The 25,313-nt window shown below is 37.0% G+C and overlaps 3 protein-coding genes across 47 annotated transcripts in view; 1 reads left to right on the top strand and 2 right to left on the bottom strand.

Moving 5' to 3' along the window:
- Cip4 (formin-binding protein 1-like Cip4) overlaps positions 1-25,313 on the bottom strand; it is a 278,889-nt gene that overhangs the window by 133,253 nt on the left and 120,323 nt on the right. The gene's annotated exons all lie outside the window — the stretch shown is intronic.
- On the bottom strand, positions 13,027-13,905 carry LOC141402156 (serine protease 1-like). The gene is made up of 2 exons (XM_073982924.1): positions 13,652-13,905; positions 13,027-13,588 (listed from the first exon to the last, which is right to left on the bottom strand). Exons 1-2 carry the CDS (start codon positions 13,903-13,905, stop codon positions 13,027-13,029), a joined length of 816 nt encoding a protein of 271 aa, XP_073839025.1.
- On the top strand, positions 14,915-15,793 carry LOC141401274 (serine protease 1-like). Its single transcript, XM_073981365.1, has 2 exons — positions 14,915-15,168; positions 15,232-15,793. Exons 1-2 carry the CDS (start codon positions 14,915-14,917, stop codon positions 15,791-15,793), a joined length of 816 nt encoding a protein of 271 aa, XP_073837466.1.

Here is a 25,313-nt window from a genome sequence, read left to right on the forward strand (position 1 = left end):
AATTACGATGGTAAACGTTTTTTTAGGGGCAAGTCCATACATCTTGAGCAAACATCCCGATGAGTGTAAAAACCCCCTATGGCACCATATGTAGTGGCTGGAGATCCACTTCCATAATGGTCAATGTAGATCCATTCCTTTTAGTATCTCCTCCGCAAAACTGTTGTTCTCTAATCCTAATGAACATTTTTGTCGGTTCAAATTCCCAAAATTTTTAAAAACCCCAAATACATACGTTCTTTGGGAAAATTTGTTTCAAAATACACAGACTGATACTTTTTTACCTGTTCCTCTCTTCGTTGGCTGCAGTTTTGCTCCCAATTTTCCGCTACTTTTTGTTGTTGGTATCTTGCCCAATTTGTGTTGCAACAAAATGTGCCATATATTAATAGGACCGTAGTCCTTCCAAAACTTGTCAACGCAAATTCTCACCCATGATAACCTTGGCGAATAGCAAGATCTCTGCAGCGTTTTAGTGGCAAAAAGTAGAATACTAACGACTCAGTTGAAATGAGGTGAATGAGAATTATTTCCGTAAAAGCACGTTTATATATAACCGGATTTAACAAACCCACTGGGTTTCAAATCTCAATTCCTTTGCGTATACGTCAAATAAATCCTCATTAAGAAGGTTAACCCTGCAAAAGGCTATAATATAAACATGGCCTAAGATTCATTGATAAATTTTTAACGACTAAATCAATATGAATTAGGGTGATCTGTGTTATGCTTTCTATGGTAGGTTTATGTACGTGAACATTTTGTGATCTCAAAATATGTTAAACCTGTTGGGAGCATTAAGCGAAGTGATGACAAGTGCACGAACTATCCTCGCGAGACTTGTCAAATTTCTTTGAATTTTTTAATGGTTTTGTAGAGAATAAAATATTATAAATACAAGTTTTTTTTTTGTGATTTTTACCTTGAAGAATCGTTCCTGAGAATATAAAATGTCGCAAAACCGATTAATAGTTTTTTTAATACAAATTCCAAAATGTAAATAACCATAATTTTTAATTTTCCTTTTATTAACCCTCCCGGTCCATTTGTCGAATATATTCGACATTTAGCAATGTTTTTTGAATTAATTTATTATTATTTTTGACACAGAAAGGGTTAATGTAGATATTAGTTGATTTTTTGAAAATCTAAAACAAAAACAACGACGTGAATGATTAGAACAATAACCGATTATTTCCAGGAATTTTTATCGACACGAACCATCATCATGAAAAAAAAACAAATAAAAATTTTCGGTCATTGACTTGTTTCGTAATTTTGTTTTAGAATTATTTTGTTGTTAACTTTTCAGTATTCAGTATTCCCAACAGACCAAAAAAGCGTCCATAAAATTGTTTCTACTTCTTCCTTCGTCTATGGGAAGTGAAGTGAAGTGAGAGTGAATTGTGAAAATGGCCCGCTGCCGTTTATAGGTAGTGAGTAGTGCACTGGGCTAAGTTGAGTGTGTGTTGTTGTTTTTTGTGTAATGGCTTTAATTGCTTCTACAAACTATGGAAATAGGAAGAGAAGTAAAACAAAAAGCAAGCCATGTAGTAAGAAGCCAAGTGAGCTGTAATGGTGGTGGTGGTATGGATGAAGTTTAACCATGCCATAATCGCCAGTATGTACCTTAACTGCAACTGCACTATTACTGCTGTGGGTTGATAGTTCGTTCGACTGAATCAGTCAGTCAGTCAGTCGACGTGTCTGTCAGCAAAGTACACAGTAACTGCATTTAGAGAGTGGTTCCATTCGATTTGTGCCGTCATTATGTTGTACCTACTGCTGTTCTCTTTTTTTTCTTTCTTTTCTTTTAAACTTTGTTACGGTGAGCTTGATAGACTAACTGACTGATTGAGACTTTCCGATATGCTGTATTTGTTTTTTCGTTCTTTTTTCTGTAATCTATAAAAACCCGTTTACAAACAAAAGTACCGATACCAAATCGATTTTCTAAGGTTTGTTTCACCACATTTGTAGGTAGTTCTAGTTGTGTGAGAGTGTGTCTCGGTTTGTGGGTAAATGTAATATTGCATTTGACCCCAGAGAAAAAATGAATATTACTTTGAATTTGAAGTTAATATAATCAATGCTAGCGATTTAAGAAACTTCCATAGGAAGCAGGAAAGTTCCTCTAGAATAATGACCTTAATCTATGACGACACGTTTCATTTTATCACCGAATAAACAGCCATAGATTGTATAACGATGAACTATTTTCGAATTGTTGGAGTACATTTTCACCCGGAACAGATAATATTGATAACTGTCAATTGATGATTTGAAACATATGACCAATGATAGTGATATGTAGACTGATACTAGATTAAGCATTATAAGTTGCCTCCTTTATTTGCAGAAGACAACTTGTAACTAGTAAAAAAGTATCAGTCGGCTTTGCCGACAGAGATATACCCTCAGCCTGTGTATATTGAAACAATTTTTTTTTTTCCAAAAAACGCATGTATTTAGGGAGTTTTAAAAATTTTGGGCGTTTGAACTGACAAAAATGTTGATTAGGATTTAATAACAAAAGTTTTGCGGAGGAGATACTAAAAAGAATGGATCGACATCCACTACATATGGTACCATAGGGGTTTTTTAGACCTTCAGGGATGTTTGCTCAAGAAGTATGAACTTGCCCCTGAAACAACTTTTACCATCGTAATTGAGGCAGCAATGCAAGTTGCTTCAACAAAAATCAAAGTGATTCGAAAGCAGGTCTTAAAGTGAACATGTATCCGAAATTTTGAGTGGGAGGTACCGGTTGGAGTGGACAAATATAGTCCATATTTGAACCTGATCTATATCTGGTAGATATATTAGGATGTGTAAAGTATGGACCAATTCGGCCACTCTCTTCAAGGGTTATCGTACGCACAATTTTTCCGAACATTTTTGAACTTTTGTGGGGGAGGTACCTGAAGGAGTGGACCGATATGGCTTATCTTCGAACTTAAACTATGTTTGGACAAAATATTACTAAGGCCAAACTTTGGACCGAATCGGCATACCTGTTCGAGAGTTATTTTGCCCTCCAACCTCCTCACACGGTGTCATAGAGGTTTTTTGCAACTTTCAGGCTATTTTCTCAGGAAGTATGGACTTGCCCCTGATGAAACTTATACCGTCGTATGGAGGACAGTGAATACAAGTTGCTAAAGTAAAAATCAAAGCGATTCGAGAGATGTTCCTAAACTGAACTTTTCCAAAATTTTGTGTGGGAGGTACCCGACGGAGTGGACCGATTGAGTCCATATTGAAACCTGATCTAAGTCTGGTACACGCTCCACGATGGGCAAAGTATGGACCAAATCGGTTACACCCTTCAAGAGTTATCGTGCGTACAAATTTTCCGAACATTTTCGAACTTTTGTGGGGGAGGTACCGGAAGGAGTGGACCGATATAGCTCATCTTCGAACTTAAACTAAGTTTGGACAAAATATTACGAAAGCCAAAATTTGAACCGAATCGGTTCATCCCTTCGAGAGTTATCGTGCGCTCCAGCCAGCCAGACAGACAGACAGACAGACGGACGGACATTGCTCAATCGACTCCAAATTGTCTGGCTGGAGCGCACGATAACTCTCAAATGGATGAGCCTATTTGGTCCAAAATTTGGCTCTCGTAATATTTTGTCCAAACTTAGTTTAAGTTCGAAGATGGGTTATATCGGTCCACTCCTCCCGGTACCTCCCCCACAAAAGTTCGAAAATGTTCGGAAAATGTGTGTGCACGATAACTCTTGCAGAGAGTAACAGTTTTGGTCCGTATTTTGCACATCGTGAAATTTCTACCAGACTTAGATGAGGCCATTATGGGCTCAATCGGTCCACTCCTTCGGGAACCCCCCACACAAAATTTCGGAAAAGTTCAGTTTAGGACCTTGTCTCGAATCGCTTTGATTTTGTTGTGTAGACACGTGTATATACTGCCTCCATACGACGATACAAGTTTCATCAGGGGTGGACTTGCCCCTGATGAAACTTGTACCGTCGTATGGAGGCAGTACTTCCTGAGAAAATAGCATGAAAGGTGCAAAAAACACCCGTGACACTGTGTGTATTGGTTGGAAAGGATCGAAAGGACCTGCCGAGTCGATCCAAAATTTGGCCTTCGTAATATTTTGTACAAACTTAGTTTAAGTTCGAAGATAAGCCATATCAGTAAAGTCCTTCAGGTACCTCCCCCACAAAAGTTCAAAAATGTTCGGAAAAAGTGTGCGCACGATAACTCTTGAATGGAGTGACCGATTTGGTCCATACTTTACACATCCTAATATGTCTACCAGATATAGATAAGGTTTGAATATGAGCTATATTTGTCCACTTTCGGGTACCTCCCACACAAAATTTCGGATAAATTCACGTAAAGGCCAGCTCTCGAATCACTTTGATATCTGTTACAGCAACTTGCATACGCAGCCTCCATTACGGCGGTAAAAGTTTTTTCAGGGGCAAGTCCATATTTCTTGGGAAAACAGCTCGCCACCACATGTGGCGGCCACGATATCTCTCAAACTGTTCAACCGATTTGGTCCAACATTTGGTCTTCGTCATATTTTATCCAAACTTAATTTCATGGGGCAATACCGGTCCGCAACTTCCGGTACTTCTCCCCAATATTTGAAAAATGTCACTAAAATGGTATGCACGATATATCTTGAACGGGGCAACCAATTTGGTCCAAAATTTTGATCTCCTAATATTTTGTCCAAATTTAGTTTAACTTCTAAAATTGTCCATATCGATCCTCTCCTTAGGGTACCTCCCCCACAAAAGTTCAACATTTATGTCTAAGTGCAGTTTAGGGTCTGTTCGAAGATCCTTGTGAAATGTACACCTTTGCTGTTCGTTGTGGTCCCGTTTACAGCGAGATAATGTTTTCCGTGGACAAGTCCATGCTTCCTGGCATACTGATCCAAAAGTTATACGATGACCCACTAAAGTGACTAGTGGGCGCTATATCAATCGAAAAGATATGGCCCCCAAAGTAATATAAACTTCCATAATGGACTATGTAGGTCCATTGCTTCAAGTACCTCCTCCACAACATTTTGAACTTTAATCCTAATCCACAATTTTGTCGGCAAGTTCAAATGTCCAAAAAGAGCCACAAAATTCTGTACGTAGATGAAAGTTTCGATTCATATAGCCTGAGGGTATATCCCTGTCGCCAAAGCCGTCTGATTCCTTTTTTACTTGTTAATTGTTTATTCAATCTAACCTTTAAGAGGTACCTCGATTTTAAGAGGTAAAATTGAGAATTTGTGCAATTAAAATATTCTAATGTTAATTCCGACCTACATAAATACATACCTTCAAAACCCAGAAGTGAATTGTTCACTTCTAGCATTACCTGTAATCGTCATATTCCCACTTAGAAAAAAAAAACAACTTCCTTATAAAACCCACAATAGAGGATAATACCGCACAGAAAGAAAACACTTAAAATCACCCTCAATGAAATGGAATACAGGCAATGAACTAAGTTCAATATTTGCTAGTATGGCTTCTCCATCAACGGCAGTGGGTTTGTGGAATAACTCAGTACAGTTTCAATTGTTGTAGCATAGGAATGATTCATTTTAATAAAACAACAACAAACCGTTAAGGAAACGGAAAAGTCGGAGACATTTTGGAGAATTATTTGTCTAGATTAGATTGCGTCACATTTTCCAAATTTCATCAAAATGTTTGCCCAATGTTGTGCAATTCATATATTTGAAATGGGAGCTATATCCAAATCTGAACCGATTTCAATATAATTTGGCAAACTTTTTTCTAGTGCAAATGTGTGACGGCATTCCAATTTTCATCAAAATTTGACACACATAGCGTTGCTGTAGCATCGCAAATATGTTCGTTCGTATATTATTTCAGTTATCAGTAGACAGCGGAATTTTATGCAACCTTATTTTTGGTCCGATTCATGTAAAATTTTGGGACTGGGCATATGGCTTCCAATTAAATTGCAATCGAAAAATATGACATATGTAAACATACATATGACATATACATATAAAATTTATGAATTTTACATATTTTCTTATGCAATAATTATTTCATTAAAAGGTACGAAAATGTTTGTGTGTACAACTTTTCTGTTTAAAATTCTCTTCAGACAAGTCAATAAAATAGAGAAATGTATAACCACATCCATAACCTCCAAAACACCGAAAATCGGGAAGTATCGGGGCTAAATAAAGACGTGGACCAATACCGACAAATTTCAGGTCGAAAGTTTTATACCCCCAACGAAGACTAAATACCAAATTTCAGCCATTTCAGTGTGGCCCCAATAATCAAAATGCCGAAAATCGGGAAGTATCGTCCTATGGGGGCTATACGACGACGTAGACCTATACCGACAAATTTCAGGTCGAAAGTTTTGTACCCCCCGCAAAGACTAAATAACAAATTTCAGCCGCTTCGCTGTTATAATGAGGCCACAACCTTCAAAATACCGAAAATCGGGAGGTACCGTTTTATGGGGGCTATATTAAGACGTGGACCAATGCCGACAAATTTCAGTTCGAAACCCCAACAAAGACGAAATACCAAATTTCAGGCTATTCTGTGGGATAATGAGGCCACAACCTTCAAAATACCGAAAATCGGGAGGTACCGTTCTATGGGGGGCTATATGAAGACACATACACATACCGACACATTTCAGGTGTAAAGTTCTATATCCCCAACGAAGACTTAATACCAAATTTCAGCCACAAATCCTTGCACATAGTTTTGCATATGCTCATTTTATGCAAATATGTGTAAAAATATGCAAAATATGCAAACTTTCTGGGACATTTTTTTTTATTTTGTAATAATGCGAGTTTCTGCCATATATGCATTTGCATAAGATTCCGCTGTCTAGTTATCGGGTACTGGTTCCTCTGTATCCAGGCTCAAAAATTCTGCAACCTGGGCTGGTAACGTCCATAAAAAATCAGAAGACAGGTGATTAGGATTAGCTGGGCAGCTGAACAAATGCAGCGTGTCGTGCGATACCAATTCAATGTGTTGGGTATCGTGGCATCAATTCGAGTCCAATACGAATTAAGGCAGTTGCATCGACCGGATTTTAACTAGGCTGAAACAACTCGCTTTTGCTTTGGCAGTTGGCGTTCTTCTGATGTGATGATGAGGGTGGTGGTTCTTAAATACGGCATTCGCAATGTGTCCATCTAATGCCAGCGTGACTGCATCTGTGCAAATGCTATCCAAGCCTGCTTGATAGGCTCGTTGGTCCAGAGGTTGTCGTGTATACCTTTGGACTTCTCTCTCTAGATCATGAAGATATTTCCTAACGTGCCTGGATGGGGGAAACCTTTCCATTAAATCGTGGTAGGTATGTTCACTGCGATAACATCCAAGCAGTACTGCATCGACAACATACATAAATATCGCAGTAATCCTGGGTGCGCCTAAGACCAGAGCACCTTCGGAGGTGCAACTATCCATTAAATTTTACCAATGTTGACATGTAGAAGATGGGTGCCACAGTGGTGCAATGGTATGCACGCCCGCCTTGCACGTAGAAGGTCGGGGGTTGGATTCCTCGATTGGCGACATTTCCTGAGTACTTCAGCCTTGAAAAACTTCTCCACAAGTGGTGTCTTAAGACACGCCGTTCGGACTCGGCGATAAACCGTAGGTCCCATATCATTGAGCTAAATATGAATCGGGGTGCACTCATTGATACGAGAGAAGTCTCCCTTGTCCCGTATGGGATGTTGTGGAACAATGTTTTGTTTGTTTGACATGTAGAAGATGCGGATCTGGCAAACGCAACAGATCCATACTGGCCTGGGGTTTATCTATAACCCGGCACGGACAAAAAGAGGTCGCAGCAGGCATTGTGGAATAAATTGCCGCTGCCATGGTGAAAAAATTATTAACACAGACACATAATTGTTGAGGTGACGGTCCCTGGTCGTAGATTCTTCTGAGTCAATCCGGTTTATAGAACCGGCCGCCGTGGGATTGAGGTACATCGGTAGGATAATGTGGCTAAAAACTTCAAAATTTTGGAAATCGGGGGATATGTTCCCCTGAACGCTTTACAAAAACCAAGACATATACCGACAATTCTCTGCAGAAATAGTTTATAACCCTAGCAAACACTAAACACAAAATAAAGAGGCTAAACCTTCAAAGTACCGAAAATCGGGCGGTACCGTTCTGTGGATTCTACATCAAACGCTAGATCTATACTGACATATTACTAGAAAAAAGTTGTGTAGCCCCCGCAGAAAAGTAAATATTACATTTCAGCCATAGTGGTGTGCTAATGAGGACAAGTCCTTGAAAATAGCGAAAATCGACCCAATGGGAGTATATCAAAACGTGGAACTATAGTGACAAATATCTGGAAAAAGTTTTGTAGCCCCAATATTCAGCCACTTTGGTATGAAAATAAATATTAAACCTTTAAAATGACGACAATCGGCAGGTATCGTTCTTCAGAGGTTATATCCAAAAGTGAAAGTGTACTGGCGGGTACGTTTCTGGGGGGAAAGAAGACTAAATATCAATTTTAAAGAAAATAAAACCTTGAAAATAGCGAAAATCCGGCGGTACCGTGCTATGGGAGGCAATATCAAAACGTGGACCAGTATTGACAAGTTTCTGGGGGAAAGTTTTGTAGCCACAGAGAAGACTAAATACTTAATTCCACACATTTCGAAGTGATAATGAGGCTAAAACCTTAAAAAAAGGAAAATCCGGAGGTACCATGCTATGGGCGGCTATATGAAAATCTGGATCTCTATTGACAAATTTCTGGGCGACAGTTTTGTAGGCAGAGAGAAGACTAAATTCTAAATTTCAGCCTTAAAAATACCGAAAATCGGGCGTGCGGTTTTATGGGGGCTATATTATAACATGGACCTATACTCACAATTTTCTGGATGAAAGATTTGTAGACCCAATGAAGACCACATTTCAGCCATTTTTGTGTTATAATGAGGCTTAAGCCTTTAAAATACGGAAAATCGGGAGGTGCCGTTCTGTGAGGGCTATACTCGTATCAAAACGTGGACCGATATAACCCATTTTCAATACCAAACACCCTAGTAGTATTAAATTATAAAGTTCTATCTTAAATATTACGAGCTGTATTCTGATTTCAACAAACAGACGGACACACGGACATGATTATATCGAATTCGAATTCTATGCTGATCATGAATATATGCACACTTTATAAGGTCTCCGACGAATATTTCGAAGAATTTTGTTTTGGTCACCGGGAAAACTATATACCAAAAATCAGTTAATTTGGTTTTTAGCTAACCACGTCAAATACCGAAAATCGGGCGGTACCCTAGGCATATTTTGTTTCGATTTTTGAATACTTAGAAAAGTAAATGTCAAAATACTGCTAATTTGTCCAGAAATGGAGATAAAATCACAAACAAAGTACTGAAAATCACGAACTTGAAATGCTTGCAACAAAAACGCAAACAGCCATTTTAATTTGTTGGTCGTAGGATTTGTCAGAGGTTTTGCTTTATTATGTGCGAAGATTGGACCAATGTCAGTCACTCTTTTCGATAATTACAGTTCCAACCAGCCACTTTACTTGGCCATCCTAGAATTTTTGTAGTGGTTTTGAGTTATTAATCTTCAATTTTAAAATCTGTTGAGTGTTTTTTTATTTATTGCATCGCATTGGTAAAGACCAATGTTGAGTGTCCATCTTAATAGTTTGTCTAGAGCTCCTTAAATAAGATCCAAAAGTGTTTGTGGGACCTTTCCGCTAACCATTATGACTACGTCGTCAGAAAATACATATATATTTTATTAACAAAACGTATCACGCCACCTATGAAACACCCTACTAGTTTTTGCATTTTCATGTAAGGCCTACATTGTGGCCGACATTTCATCCGGTCATTGCTTTAAACATATGTATGAAATATACACCGTATCATTGTACACCTGTTACCTTTCAACCGGAGTAAACCCCAACAAAGGAGAGGGGGAAGAGGAGCAAAACCAAAAGTTGGTCGAATGGTTACAAACGTTGTTAACATAACCTATATTTTTGGAATGCAAATATGCTTCCCAAAAACAGTTGATATGTCCTCTACAAACGAGTTGTGGTGGCTATGGCTGAAAGAAACATAATCACATGTTTAGCTGACGCACGATGAAATAAAAAAACCAAGATATTACAAAGGAAGGAAGAAAAAATTTGAGTGCAAAAAAACATTTTTTTAGAAAAAGCCATCATCCACAGGATACTGAGGAAATTTTATCTATAGTAAAAACCATCCTCAGGCAACTGAGGAATTTTTTTCTATAAAAAAAACCATCCTAAGGCAACTGAGGAAAATTTTACTATAGAAAAAATCATCCTCAGGCAACTGAGGAAATTTTTTCTATAGAAAAAACCATCCTCAGGCAACTGAGGAAAAAACCATCCTCAGGCAACTGAGGAAATTTTTTCTATAGAAAAAACCATCCTCAGGCAACTGAGGAAATTTTTTCTATAGAAAAAACCATCCTCAGGCAATTGAGGAAATTTTTTCTATAGAAAAAACCATCCTCAGGCAACTGAGGAAATTTTTTCTATAGAAAAAACCATCCTCAGGCAACTGAGGAAATTTTTTCTATAGAAAAAACCATCCTCAGGCAACTGAGGAAATTTTTTCTATAGAAAAAACCATCCTCAGTGTTACTGAGGAAATTTTTTCTATAGAAAAAACCATCCTCAGTGTTACTGAGGAAATTTTTTCTATAGAAAAAACCATCCTCAGTGTTACTGAGGAAATTTTTTCTATAGAAAAAACCATCCTCAGTGTTACTGAGGAAATTTTTTCTATAGAAAAAACCATCCTCAGTGTTACTGAGGAAATTTTTTCTATAGAAAAAACCATCCTCAGTGTTACTGAGGAAATTTTTTCTATAGAAAAAACCATCCTCAGTGTTACTGAGGAAATTTTTTCTATAGAAAAAACCATCCTCAGTGTTACTGAGGAAATTTTTTCTATAGAAAAAACCATCCTCAGTGTTACTGAGGAAATTTTTTCTATAGAAAAAACCATCCTCAGTGTTACTGAGGAAATTTTTTCTATAGAAAAAACCATCCTCAGTGTTACTGAGGAAATTTTTTCTATAGAAAAAACCATCCTCAGTGTTACTGGGGAAATTTTTTCTATAGAAAAAACCATCCTCAGGCAAATGAGGAAATTTTTTCTATAGAAAAAACCATACTCAGTTTTACCGAGGAATTTTTTTCTATAGAAAAAACCATCCCCCGTGTTACTGAAGAATTTTTTCTATAGAAAAAACCATCCTCTGTGTTACTGAAGAAATTTTTTCTATAGAAAAAACCATCCTCTGGCAACTGAGGAAAAACCAACCAACCATTTTTTCTATAGAAAAAACCACTCTCAGGGTACTGAGGAAATTTTTTCTATAGGAAAATAAAATCATCGTCAGGGTACTGAGGAAATTTTTCAATAGAAGAAACCATCCTCAGCGTACTGAGGAAATTTTTTCTATAGAAAAAACCATCCTCAGCGTACTGAGGAAATTTTTTCTATAGAAAAAACCATCCTCAGCGTACTGAGGAAATTTTTTCTATAGAAAAAACCATCCTCAGCGTACTGAGGAAATTTTTTCTATAGAAAAAACCATCCTCAGCGTACTGAGGAAATTTTTTCTATAGAAAAAACCATCCTCAGCGTACTGAGGAAATTTTTTCTATAGAAAAAACCATCCTCAGGCAACTGAGGAAATTTTTTCTATAGAAAAAACCATCCTCAGGCAACTGAGGAAATTTTTTCTATAGAAAAAACCATCCTCAGGCAACTGAGGAAATTTTTTCTATAGAAAAAACCATCCTCAGGCAACTGAGGAAATTTTTTCTATAGAAAAAACCATCCTCAGTGTTACTGATGAAATTTTTTCTATAGAAAAAACCATCCTCAGTGTTACTGATGAAATTTTTTCTATAGAAAAAACCATCCTCAGTGTTACTGATGAAATTTTTTCTATAGAAAAACCCATCCTCAGTGTTACTGATGAAATTTTTTCTATAGAAAAACCCATCCTCAGTGTTACTGATGAAATTTTTTCTATAGAAAAACCCATCCTCAGTGTTACTGATGAAATTTTTTCTATAGAAAAACCCATCCTCAGTGTTACTGATGAAATTTTTTCTATAGAAAAAACCATCCTCAATGTTACTGATGAAATTTTTTCTATGGAAAAAACCATCCTCAGTGTTACTGATGAAATTTTTTCTATAGAAAAAACCATCCTCAGTGTTACTGAGAAAATTTTTTCTATAGAAAAAATCATCCTCAGTGTTACTGAGAAAATTTTTTCTATAGAAAAACCATCCTCAGTGTTACTGAGAAAATTTTTTCTATAGAAAAAACCATCCTCAGTGTTACTGAGAAACTTTTTTCTATAGAAAAAACCATCCTCAGTGTTACTGAGAAACTTTTTTCTATAGAAAAAACCATCCTCAGTGTTACTGAGAAAAATTTTTCTATAGAAAAAACCATCCTCAGTGTTACTGAATTTTTTTCAATAGAAAAAACCATCCTCAGTGTTACTGAGGAAATTTTTTCTATAGAAAAAACCATCCTCAGTATTACTGAGAAAATTTTTTCAATAGAAAAAACCATCCTCAGTATTACTGAGAAAATTTTTTCAATAGAAAAAACCATCCTCAGCGTTACTGAGAAAATTTTTTCTATAGAAAAAACCCCTCGCAGTGTTACTGAGGACATTTTTTTCAATAAAAAGTACCATCCTCTGTGTGCTATGGAAATTCTCTTTGGAAAACGCTTTTCTCTAGCTGCTTAAAAAATAATATATTTATGCTGCAACCATATATTTTGTATCAAACAACATAAATATGTTAGCTCTGCCCATATTCCTCACCGAGGCAAACTACTGTTTCTTTTCAAAATAAAACAAGAACTTTATTTATGCTTAATATAATAATAAACACAAAAGTTCCCATTATTATGTTTGCGCTAAAATCGAAACTATTGCATCTTAGTAAGAGATGCCAGTTTGAGTCTTGATCCAATCCAAGTAGCTGGTAATACGGGTGAAGGCAGCTGGGTAACCCTTTGTGCAACCGGCAGCGGAACCGAAAGAGGTCAAACCGATTTGGACAGAGCTGGATTTCAAGACCAATGGGCCGCCAGAGTCACCGTTGCAGGTGGAAACACCATTGGGAGTGGAGACGCAAATGTTGGAGGAGGTGATGGTGGAACCGAAGGTAGATTGGCAAACGGAGTTGGTGATGACCTTCATTTCGGCGTATTGCAATTTAGTGGCAACAGCGGTAGATGAATCAGAGGTACGGCCCCAACCGGAAGCAATGGCGGTATCACCGGCATAGGTGGAGTAAGAGCTGGCAATGGCGGGCAATTTAACAGCCTTGATCTTGGTGGTATAGGAGGTTGAGGGGATCTTGATCAAGGAAATGTCGTTCTTCAAGGTATTTGCATTCCAGCCAGAGTGGATGATGATGTCGCTCTTGCTAACGGTGTGGGTAACTTCGGGGGAGGTACGAGTGGTGGCACCCAAGTAGACGGTGACGGAGGAGATACTGTAGAAAGGATTACCGTATGTGATTAGTATGTAAGGAAGTGTTACGTTCTGCTAAACTTACCCATCGGTACAGTGAGCAGCAGTCAAAACCCATTTGTTGCCAATCAAAGAACCACCGCACCAGGATGAGGAGGTGGAGCTAACCTTCAAGGAAAGACCAACTTGATAGGGGAATTGACCAGCAGAGGCATCCTTGCCATTGGTGATGCGACCTTCGGTATCAACGAAAATGTCACGGGGTTCAATTTTGGCACCTCTCAAATCGAAGGCAGAGGCGGTGGCCAAAGCCAAAGCGAAAACAATCAAGAACTTCATATTGCCGTACTAATCGAAGACAAATGATATTGTGGCCACAATTTGGCGAGGGTTTTATAGTAAAATTTTCAAATCATTGTTCCAAATCGTTTCATGGACGGCGCGGCCACTTGAATCTTGGTGATAAGATATGATATGTTAGACTATGCTTCTTGAGGAAATCGCCAAGTTCTATATTAAAATGGAGATTAATATCAAAGCTAGTGCAAAGTGTTGGTACAAGTTGCGTCAAAATGATATTTTATTATATATTCTATTTTACTATTATATTTGATGTTCTATCTGATAGAGAAAGCGCGTGCCAACTATCAAATGAAGACAAGTTTTAAAGTGTGTCGATTTAGTAGGTTTTTTTTTTTTTTGGTATTCATCTACTAGATGCCATGATTCCCAAAGTTTTGGAGACATATCCATAATGTAAATTAATGTTTTAACTACGGACTACGAAATTTAAGACTTAGCGCTGGAATTTCATGCTACATTTACTCAACTGCAGTAACCTGTTAGAAACCCTATTACATGGCAATGGTTTTTATTTCTTTGCTGGGATATTAATAATAAATTATTAAAATATTTTCTTCAATTTATCATCGACTATGTTAGAAGTACCTAACAAGGCATGAGATAAAAACTTTCTGCAGACGTCATAATTTATGTTAATTTGATATTTCTAGAGTAGCTACTTGACACAAAATCACAATCCAGTTCTATAGACAAGAAGTTAAACAAATCTGACATTATGTACAGCTCATGATAATCTACCCGTTATTATCAAATCAAGTGAGGTCTATTACTTATACACTGCAAAATATATAGAACTGGTGCGATGAGAGTGATAACATCCTTTTGAGAGCATACACTCAGAGTGATAGTTGTATATCTAATCAAAAACATTTTGTTGCACACCTCGCACATCTATTTTTTTAAAAAATAATATAGGAAAACTTGAGTATAAATGGTACTGACTTCACATTGACAACCAACAGTTGTTTCCCCACGATTCGACAGTATGAAGTTCTTGATTGTTTTCGCTTTGGCTTTGGCCACCGCCTCTGCCTTCGATTTGAGAGGTGCCCACATTGAACCCCGTGACATTTTCGTTGATACCGAAGGTCGCATCACCAATGGCAAGGATGCCTCTGCTGGTCAATTCCCCTATCAAGTTGGTCTTTCCTTGAAGGTTAGCTCCACCTCCTCCTCCTGGTGCGGTGGTTCTTTGATTGGCAACAAATGGGTTTTGACTGCTGCTCACTGTACCGATGGGTAAGTTTAGCACAACGGAACACTTCTTTACATACTAATCACATACGCTTATCCTTTCGACAGTATCTCCTCCGTCACCGTTTACTTGGGTGCCACCACTCGTACCTCTCCCGAAGTTACCCACACCGTTAGCAAGAGCGACATCATCATCCACTCTGGCTGGAATGCAAATACCTTGAAGAACGACATTTCCTTGATCAAGATCCCCTCAACCTCCTATACCACCAAGATCAAGGCTGTTAAATTGCCCGCCATTGCCAGCTCTTACTCCACCTATGCCGGTGATACCGCCATTGCTTCCGGTTGGGGCCGTACCTCTGATTCATCTACCGCTGTTGCCACTAAATTGCAATACGCCGAAATGAAGGTCATCACCAACTCCGTTTGCCAATCTACCTTCGGTTCCACCATCACCTCCTCCAACATTTGCGTCTCCACTCCCAATGGTGTTTCCACCTGCAACGGTGACTCTGGCGGCCCATTGGTCTTGAAATCCAGCTCTGTCCAAATCGGTTTGACTTCTTTCGGTTCCGCTGCCGGTTGTACCAAGGGTTACCCAGCTGCCTTCACCCGTATTACCAGCTACTTGGATTGGATCAAGACTCAAACTGGCATCTCTTACTAAGATGCAATAGTTTCGGTTTTAGCACAGAAATAATAATGTCAACTTTTGTGTTTATTATTATATTAAACATCAATAAAGTTTTTGATTTGTTTTGAAAAGAAACATCAGTTTGTCTCAGTGAGGAATATGGTCAGAATAAACATATTTGTGTTGTCTGATACAAAATATATGTTTGCAGCATAAATATATAATTTTTTTAGACAGCTAGAGAAAAGCGTTTTCAAAAGAGAATTTCCACAGCACCCAGAGGATGGTACTTTATATACCCTCAGCCTTTAGGGTAGAAAGGGTATATACACTTTGATACGACCAAAAATGTGCCTCATCGAAATAACGGTTTTAGACCCCAAGTATGTTTGGAAGAAATTGGTTTCAGACAATTTGGAGTCAATTTAGCCATGTCGGTCCAAATTTTGGGTATCGTAATATTTTGTCCAAACTTAGTTTAAGTTCGATGATGGACCATATCGGTCCACTCCTTCGGGTACCTCCCCCGCAAAAGTTCAAAATTTGTCTTTAAAATGATGTAAACCATAACTCTCGAAGGGAGCAATCGATTTGATCCAAACTTTGCAAATCGTAATATTCCTTCCAGTTATAGATCGAGTTTGAATATGGACTATATTGATCCACCCCTTCGAGTACCTCCCACACAAAATTCGGATAAAGTGCAGTTTAAGAACTCCTCTCGGATCGTTTTGAAATTTGTTTCATTAAGTTGCCCTTGCGGCTCCCTTTACGATGGTACAATTTTTTCTTGTGCAAGTCCATACTTCCTGAGATATTGGCCTCAACGTTTCAAGAAACCCTGAGAGCACCAACCAAAATGACAAATCCGCAGGATAATTCTCGCAGGAAGTTTTTGATTGGTGCAGACTTTGCACATCATATTATTTCATCCAGTCATGTATCTGATTGGAATATGGACTATATCGGGCCACTCTTTCCGGAACCTCCCACACAAAATTCGGATAAAGTGCAGTTTAAGAGCTCCTCTCGGATCGTTTTGAAATTTGTTTCAGTAAGTTACTCTTGCGGCTCCCTTTACGATGGTACAATTTTTTCTTGCGCAAGTCCATACTTCCTGAGATATTGGCATAAAAGTTACAAGAAACCCTGACGGCACCAAACAAAATGACAAATCCGCAAGATGATTCTCGCAGGGAGTTTCTGATTGGTGCAGACTTTGCACATAATATTATTTCATCTAGTCATGTATCATGTTGGAATATGGGCTATATCGGTCCACTCCTTCTTGTACCTTCCACACAAAATTCGAAAAAAGTGAAGTTTAAGAGCTCCTCTCGCATCATTTTGATTCTTTTTTCAGTAGGTTGTTCTAGTGGCCTCATTTACAACGGTACAATATTTTTCCTCAGTAACGCTGAGGACGGTTTTGTCTATAGAAAAAGTTCCCTCAATAAAGATGAGGAATGTTTTTTCTATATAAAAAAAATCTTCAGTAACGCTGAGGACGCTTTCTTCTATAGAAAAATTTCCTCAGTAACACTGAGGATGGGTTTTTCTAAGGATGGTTTTTTCTATAGAAAAAATTTCCTCAGTAACACTGAGGATGGTTTTTTCTATAGAAACAATTTCCTCAGCAACACTGAGGACGGTTTTTTTTATAGAAAAAATTTCCTCAGTAACACTAAGGATGGTTTTTCCTATAGAAAATTTTTTCGCTGATGACGGTTTTTTCTATAGAAAAAATGTCCTCAGTAATGATGGTTTTTTCTATAGGAAAAGATTTCCTCAGTAACACTGAGGATGGATTTTCTATAGAAAAAAATATCCTCAGTAACACTGAGGATGGTTTTTTCCATAGAAAAAATTTCCGCAGTAACACTGAGGATGGTTTTTCCTATAGAAAATTTTTCCGCTGATGACGGTTTTTTTTATAGAAAAAATGTCCTCAGTAATGATGGTTTTTTCTATAGAAAAAATTTCCTCAGTAACACTGAGGATGGTTTTTTCTATAGAAAAAATTTTCTCCGTAAAACAGAAGATGCTTTTTTCTATAGAAAAAATTTCCTCAGTAACACTGAGGATGGTTTTTTTCTGTAGAAAAAATTTCCTCAGTAACACTGAGGATGTTTTTTTTTTTTTTGTAGAAAAAATTTCCTCAGTAAAACTGAGGAGGTTTTTTCTATAAAAAAATTCCTCAGTAACACTGAGGATGGTTTTTTTCTATAGAAAAAATTTCCTCAGTAACACTGAGGATGGTTTTTTCTATTGAAAACATTTCCTCAGTAACACAGAAGATGGTTTTTTCTATAGAAAAAATTTCCTCTGTAACATAGAGGATGGTTTTTTCTATAGAAAAAATTTCCTCAGTAACACTGAGGATGGTTTTTTTCTATAGAAAAAATTTCCTCAGTAACACTGAGGATGGTTTTTTTCTATAGAAAAAATTTCCTCAGTAACACTGAGGATGGTTTTTTCTATAGAAAAAATTTCCTCAGTAACACTGAGGATGGTTTTTTCTATAGAAAAAATTTCCTCAGTAACACTGAGGATGGTTTTTTCTATAGAAAAAATTTCCTCAGTAACACTGAGGATGGTTTTTTCTATAGAAAAAATTTCCTCAGTAACACTGAGGATGGTTTTTTTCTATAGAAAAAATTTCCTCAGTGTCAATGAGGATGGTTTTTTCTATAGAAAAAATTTCCTCAGTAACACTGAGGACGGTTTTTTCTATAGAAAAAATTTCCTCAGAAACATTGAGGACGGTTTTTTCTATAGAAAAAAATTACTCAGTAACACTGAGGATGGTTTTTTCTATAGAAAAAATTTACTCAGTAACACTGAGGATGATTTTTTCTATAGAAAAAATTTACTCAGTAACACTGAGGATGATTTTTTCTATAGAAAAAATTTCCTCAGTAACACAGAGGATGGTTTTTTCTATAGAAAAAAATTTCTTCAGTAACGCTGAGGACGGGTTTTTCTATAGAAACCACTGAGGATGGTTTCTTTCTGTAGAAAAAATTTCCACAGTAACGCTGAGGATGATTTTTTCTATAGAAAAATTTATTTAGCAACAGGAGGATGATTTTTTCTATAGAAAAAATTTCAGTAACGCTGATAATAGTTTCTTTCTATAGAAAAAATTTCTTCAGTATCATGAGGATGGTTTTTTTCTACACAATAAATTTCCTTAGTAAGGCTGAGGATGTTTTTTTCTATAGAAATGTTTCTACAAAAAACCGGAGGATGGTTTTTTCTATGGAAAAATGTACTCATTACCCTGAGGATAGTTTTTTCTATAGAAAACAATTGCTTCAGTTTTCTTGTTCTCTTATAAAAAAATTTAATAATTACTAATTAATTTTTACCTTCATAACAGTATCAAAAAAAGCTTATGAAGCCAATTAACAACAACAGTTAATACGAACATTCAAACGCCAATCATTTTTAAGTGAACAGCCAACCACCACCCATATCAAACCCCACGTGCCAAAACAAAAGAACGGCGTCAAAGGTTCATTGACACAATGCCCAGTAGTGGTGGATAAACAAATTAAAGGCACTGAACTTCGGCTGCTGTTGCATTCGCTTGTCTGCTGCATTCCAGCGGAAGGGGTTTTTGACTTTTGATTGAAGGCGGCTAAGTGCTGATGGCTTTATTGCATTAAAGGCCGACCGTTTATTTGGTCAGAAGAATAAAAAGCAAACTGCACGCAAACACATTAAAATTTCCAGTGTTTGTTGTCCCCCATCTGGTCTGGGGCAGTCGTGACGTGTAAAAATATTTTTTATGAGTTACAAAGAAAAAAAAACGTTGCTAATTTATTAAAAAATTATGACAAAACCCTTCCATGTCAATGGCAACATGTAATGTGCACACATTTATGCTACAACCCGAGCCAATGACAAAGGCGCCTCATTGCCAGCAACAAACTAACAACCAATGTTTGTCATCGTCACCACGGCCCGACCCATTATGGTAGCGCGGCAAGGAAATAAAAAATTAACAAGAAGGGTGCCAATTCATTTTTTGTGTGAGTTTTCAGTTTTCTGCAATATGTCATAAATATTCAATGTTGAATGTAAAAAAGGAAAACATCCTAAAATTGCAAATGAAAATATTTTATACATGACGACAATATTATGCGGCAGTGACATTGTGGCAGTCAGTCGTCTCTCGACATCATAACCTTAGGAGTTTTTTTGTTGTTGCATTATTTCGCCTCATGCCCCCACTTGCGTATTTCAATTCAATACATGTGACTACACCAATAAATATTCAACATACCCTCTTGCAAATTCGCTTCCACACATGTTTTAAGCATAGCGAGCGAGCAAAGAGAAGAGATGTAAAATTGGGTGTGATCGTTACCATGGAAGGGCACATAAGTTGTGTGAACACTTGTTTCGATGTCTATACTAAAAATAAATAGCGATGAGTATTTTTTTAAACTGTCAAGAATAGTTCTACAACATTTGTAGGGAATTTTTACGAGTATATGGGGTTATTTCTGATATATAAAACTTCCCTATAAATGGGTGTCATACCATGCCCTCCAACAATTTGCATTATCACTCTGGGTCAGTAAGATGAGGATTTTTTTCTATAGAAAAAAATTCCTTTGTATCCTGAAGATGATTTTTTCTATAGAAAAAATTTTTTGTAACTAGAGGTTGGCTTTTTCCATAGAAAAAAAATCCACAGAACCCTGAGGATGGCTTTTATTGAACAAAATCTTCAGAACCCTGGAAGGGGATGGGTTTTTTTCTATAGAAAAATCTTTTCAGTAGCCTGACGATGTTTTTTAGGCAATTTGTAAGCGATTTAGCAATGTCCGTCCGTCTGTCTGGCTGGTGGACACGAAAAATTTCGAACCGATCAACCGATTTGGTCCAAACTTTGTACATCGTAATATATTGTCTAAACTTAGATCAACTTGGAAGATGGACAACGTCGGCACACTCCTTCAGATACTTCCCACACAAAATTTCAAAATTGTTTGTACAAGTGCAGTTTAGGAACTTGTCTACGACCGTTTTAATTTTTTTGTCCTCACAACCCCTATTACGATGGTACAATTAAATTCAGAGGCAAGTCCCTACTTTCAGAGATACTTTCTAAAAATCACTGCCGACACGACTGACGAGATTTCATCATCTCTGTCCGAACCATGAAAAACTGAGAGTAACCTGAAGATGATTTTTTTCTACAGAAAAAAATTTCCTCAGCTACCTTTGGTTATTTTTTTTTCTATAGAAAAAAATTCTCAGTAAACTGAGGAAGGGCTTTTTCTATAGAAAAAATTTCCTCAGTAAACTGAGGATGAAAATTTACTCAGTTCCCGAGGATGGTTTTCTCTATCGAAAAAAATTCCACAGCACCTTGGTGGGTTTTCTATGGAAAAAATTCCTCAGTTGGTTCCTGAAGTTGGTTTTTTTCTTTAGAAAAAATTTTCTCAATAACCTGAGGACGGTTTTTTATGGAAAAAATTTCCTCAATCCCCTCAGGATGGTATTTCTAAAAAAGAAAGTTCCTCTTAACCAGAGGATGGGGGTTTTTAATAGAAAGAATTTCATCAGTAACCTGAGGATGGTTTTTTTCAATAGAAAAAATGTCCTCAGTAACCTGAAGATGGTTTTTTTCTATAGAAAATTGTACTCTGAAAGAAAAGAAAAAAACTTTAGTACCTTGGGGATGGTTCTTTTTCTATAGAAAAAATTCCTTAATTACCTGAAAATGTTTTTTTTTTTTTTTTTGTTTTATAGAAGAATAATAATTAACCTAGGGATAAAAAAATAAAAAAATTTATGGAAAATATCGAAACAATGTCCTCAGTCCCCTCGGTTTTGGTATTTTGTAGAAAAAGAGTTTCCTGAGTAACTTGGGGATGGTTTTGCTATAGAAAAAATTTCTTTAGCAACCGGAGCATAGTTTTTCTGTAGAAAACAATTCCTCAGTAGCTTGTGTTTGTTCCTTTTCTATAGAAAAAATTTCCTCAACACTGAGGATGGTCTTCTATATAAACAAGTCTCTTTCTTTAGAAAAAATTTTCACAGTAACCTGAGAATTTTTTATTATATAGAAAAATGTTCATCAGTAACGTGATCTTGGTTTACGCAGTTCCCTGAGGAAGTTTTTTTTTTATAGAAAAAATGTCCTTAGTATCCTGACGATGTTTTTTATAGAAAAAAATTTGCTCAGTAAAATGAGGATGGGTTTTTCTATAGAACAAGTTTTTACGCAGTTCCCTAAGGATGTTTATACCCTCAGCATTTATGCTAACGAGGGTATATACACTTTCATACGGGCAAAATGTGGAGTCGATTTAGCAATGTCCGTCCGTCTGTCTGTCTGTCTGTCTGGCTGGTGCGCAAGATAATTCCCGAACGGATCTGCCGATTCGCTCCAAAACTTGGCATTCGTAATATTTTGATCAAACTTAGTTTAAGTTGGAAGAAAAGCCATATCGGTCCACTTCTTCAGGTACCTCCCCCACAAAAGTTCAAAAATGTTCGGGAAAACTGAGCGCACGATAACTCTTGAAGGGAGTGACCGATTTGGTCCATACTTGTACATCCTAATATGTCTACCAATTATAGATCAGGTTCGAATATGGACTATATTAGTCCACTCCTTCGGGTACCTCCCACAAAATTTCGGTTAAATTCACTTTAAGACCCACTCTCGAATCAATTTGATTTTTGTTGAAGCATCTTGCATTCGTTGCCTCAATTACGGCAGTAAAAGCTCTTTCAGGAGCGATTCCATACTTCTTGAGAAAACAGCGCGAAACTTGTAAAAACTCCTACACCACCGTATGCAGTGGCTGGAGAGTTCGAACCGAATACTGCGTTCGTCGACACGTTGGATATCGTAATATTTTATTCGAATATTAGATGAAATTCGAAGGTGGTGCTTATAGGTACACTCATTCCGGTACCTCCCCCACAAAAGCTGGAAAATGTTCCCTAAAATGGTACGCGCGATATCTCATAAACGCAGCAACCTTGGGGTACCACTCTCACAAATGTTCAACAATTTTGTGTGGTTAATGGTTAAGGGTCTGTTCGAGGATTCTTTGGAAATTGTTACCGAAGGTTTTCCTAGTGGACCTGTTTACATCGATATTATGTTTTTCGTAGGCAAGTATGGTACAAGAGCCTTATCTATCGACATCCCCCGCAAATTAATCCAATTCATATTTTTGTCGGTTCGTACGACCAACATTGTGGAAACCAAAATAAAGTTTGTTTTTTTTTTTTTTTTTTTTTTTTTTTTGGAAAAAAAGTGTTTCTCTCTCCGCACAGGCTGAGGGAATGTCTCCGTCGGCAAAGCCGACCGATACTTTTTTACTTGTTTTTTTTTATAGAAATAATTTCCTCAGTTCCCTGAGGATTTTGTTTTGCTACAGAACAAATTTATTTAGCAACCTGGGGATTGCTCTTTTGTAGAAAAAATTTACTCAGTAACCCGAGGATGCTTTTTTCTATAGAAAAACTTCCTCAGTTACTCGAGGATGATTCTTTCTATACAAAATACTTCCTCAGTAACCCGAGGATGATTTTGTCTATAGAAAAAAACTTCTTCAATAACCTGAGAATGATTTTTTTTCTTCTATAGAAAAAATGTCTTCTGTAACCTAAGGTTTGTTTTTCTATTGTTTTTGTTTTTTTTTTGTTTGTGTTAAGTAAAAATTTTATCGGAACTTTGAAGATGTTTCTTTAAGAAGAAATTCCATCTGAATCCTGAGGATATTTTGTTTATAGAAAAAATTCCTCTGTACCCTGAGTTTTTTTTCTATAGAAATGATTTGGAAGACTTCGCATACTAGAAAGTTTTTTTTTTCTATAGCTTATGTTTTTTTTTTGTTTTTTTTTTTTTTTTTTGTTTTTTGTTTTTTGTAAGTAAGAATTTTCTCGCAACCCGGAGGATGTTTTTGTTTAAGAAAAAAATCCTTGGGACCCTGAGGATGATTTTTTATAAAAAAAATATTCTTCAAAACCGTGAGGATAATTTTTTCTATAGAAATTATTTGGAGTATTTCGCGTTTAACCACCATCAGGTGACTGACGAAATTTTTGCTGTAGAAAGTAAGTTTCTTTAATTCCGTGATGATGGTTGGAGATTCCAATCGAAATATTGGAAATAAATCATTAAAAATCACAACAACGATTTTTATTTATGAAAAGCATATTGCCTAGCAATACCTTAAGCGTAGAAAACATGTTGGTAGCCAAAGGACGAAAAGGACAAAAAAGAACAGAAAATATTTTTATTTTTTTTTTTTTTTTTTTTTTTTGTGAGTAAAATTTTTCTCGCAATCGTAATGATGTTTTTTAAGAAAACATTTCCTCGGAACCATGAGGATGATTTTTTATAGAAAAAATAGAGCATCGTTTTTTATATAAAAAAGTCCCATGGTAAAACGTAGAGCTGACAAACTATCGATAGTCAGACTATCGTTTTGATTGTTGTCGAAAAACCAAGTTTATATAGGCCGCTAAAATTTCATTTTATGGTTATTTTATCGTGAATTATTTGAAAAATAATTGATTTGGAATCCGATATAAGCAATGATTAACGACAGTGATCAAAACGATACTTTGCCAGGCTCTAGTGAAACGCGAACTCATTCAAAGCGTTAGACCCACACGAAACGTCGATGACAACGCTTAGGTCATTCGATAAACCCAGAATTGAGTATTGGACAAGTAAGGTAAATTTTTCGTAAGCCTGAGTAAGTAAATGCTTCCAGAGAAGACTTTAAAAATTCTACGGTGACCAATTAAAATCACCGTTGCGCAGGATAACTATCGAACTAAATAATTCTCAAAATTAGATTTACATTGTTCCAAGATGTACTATGTTCATCCATTCCTTCAGTTGTTTCCTCCGCAAAAGTTCAACACTTTTGTGATTGTTTAAAAAACCTACCCCCCAACAGCGCCTAAAAATGTGTGCTAGACTTTTCCAAAACTTCGTTTGTTACCAACGAAAAATTTGTTTATTTTAAAAATTATTAGCGGTATTCACTCATTGTGGTAGATTTACAACTCTTGTTAATGTACTATATGTACCAGGGTTTTTTAGAACGAAGTGTGAATGTCTTTTTTGTGAATATTGTAACGACACCTCCGGCTCCGTTGGCTGAGGTTAGCTCGCGGTGGCCAGAATTCGTCACAGAAATTTATTTCTTTCAGTGACAGGAATAAAGAGGGTTAGGGTTGTAGGGGTAGATTAACCTGGTTTATTGGGATTTATTATACGATCTACACTTAGTCCTCTAACAGCTGAGATTCGTCGGTGGTTCTGCACGGGGCCGCCGGGTCGCCGTTCTCTGGTGACGTGGCTTACAACAACTCACGTTCCCAGTCGTGGATGTAGATGGGATGATGTGGGAAACTCACCTCCGTCACCTTGTACTGGGGTACACGGGGTTTCCTTGTGACGGTGGCTACTCACAACTCACCGGTTCTCGGGCTGTGTTAGGGAGGGGTCGTGGTTTGGGGTTCCGGTTTTCCTTGTAATGGTGGCTTACGAAAACTCACC

The sequence above is a fragment of the Musca autumnalis genome, unplaced genomic scaffold, assembly GCF_047663935.1.
Source record: "Musca autumnalis isolate F117 unplaced genomic scaffold, ASM4766393v1 scaffold_4, whole genome shotgun sequence".
Taxonomy (NCBI): domain Eukaryota; kingdom Metazoa; phylum Arthropoda; class Insecta; order Diptera; family Muscidae; genus Musca; species Musca autumnalis.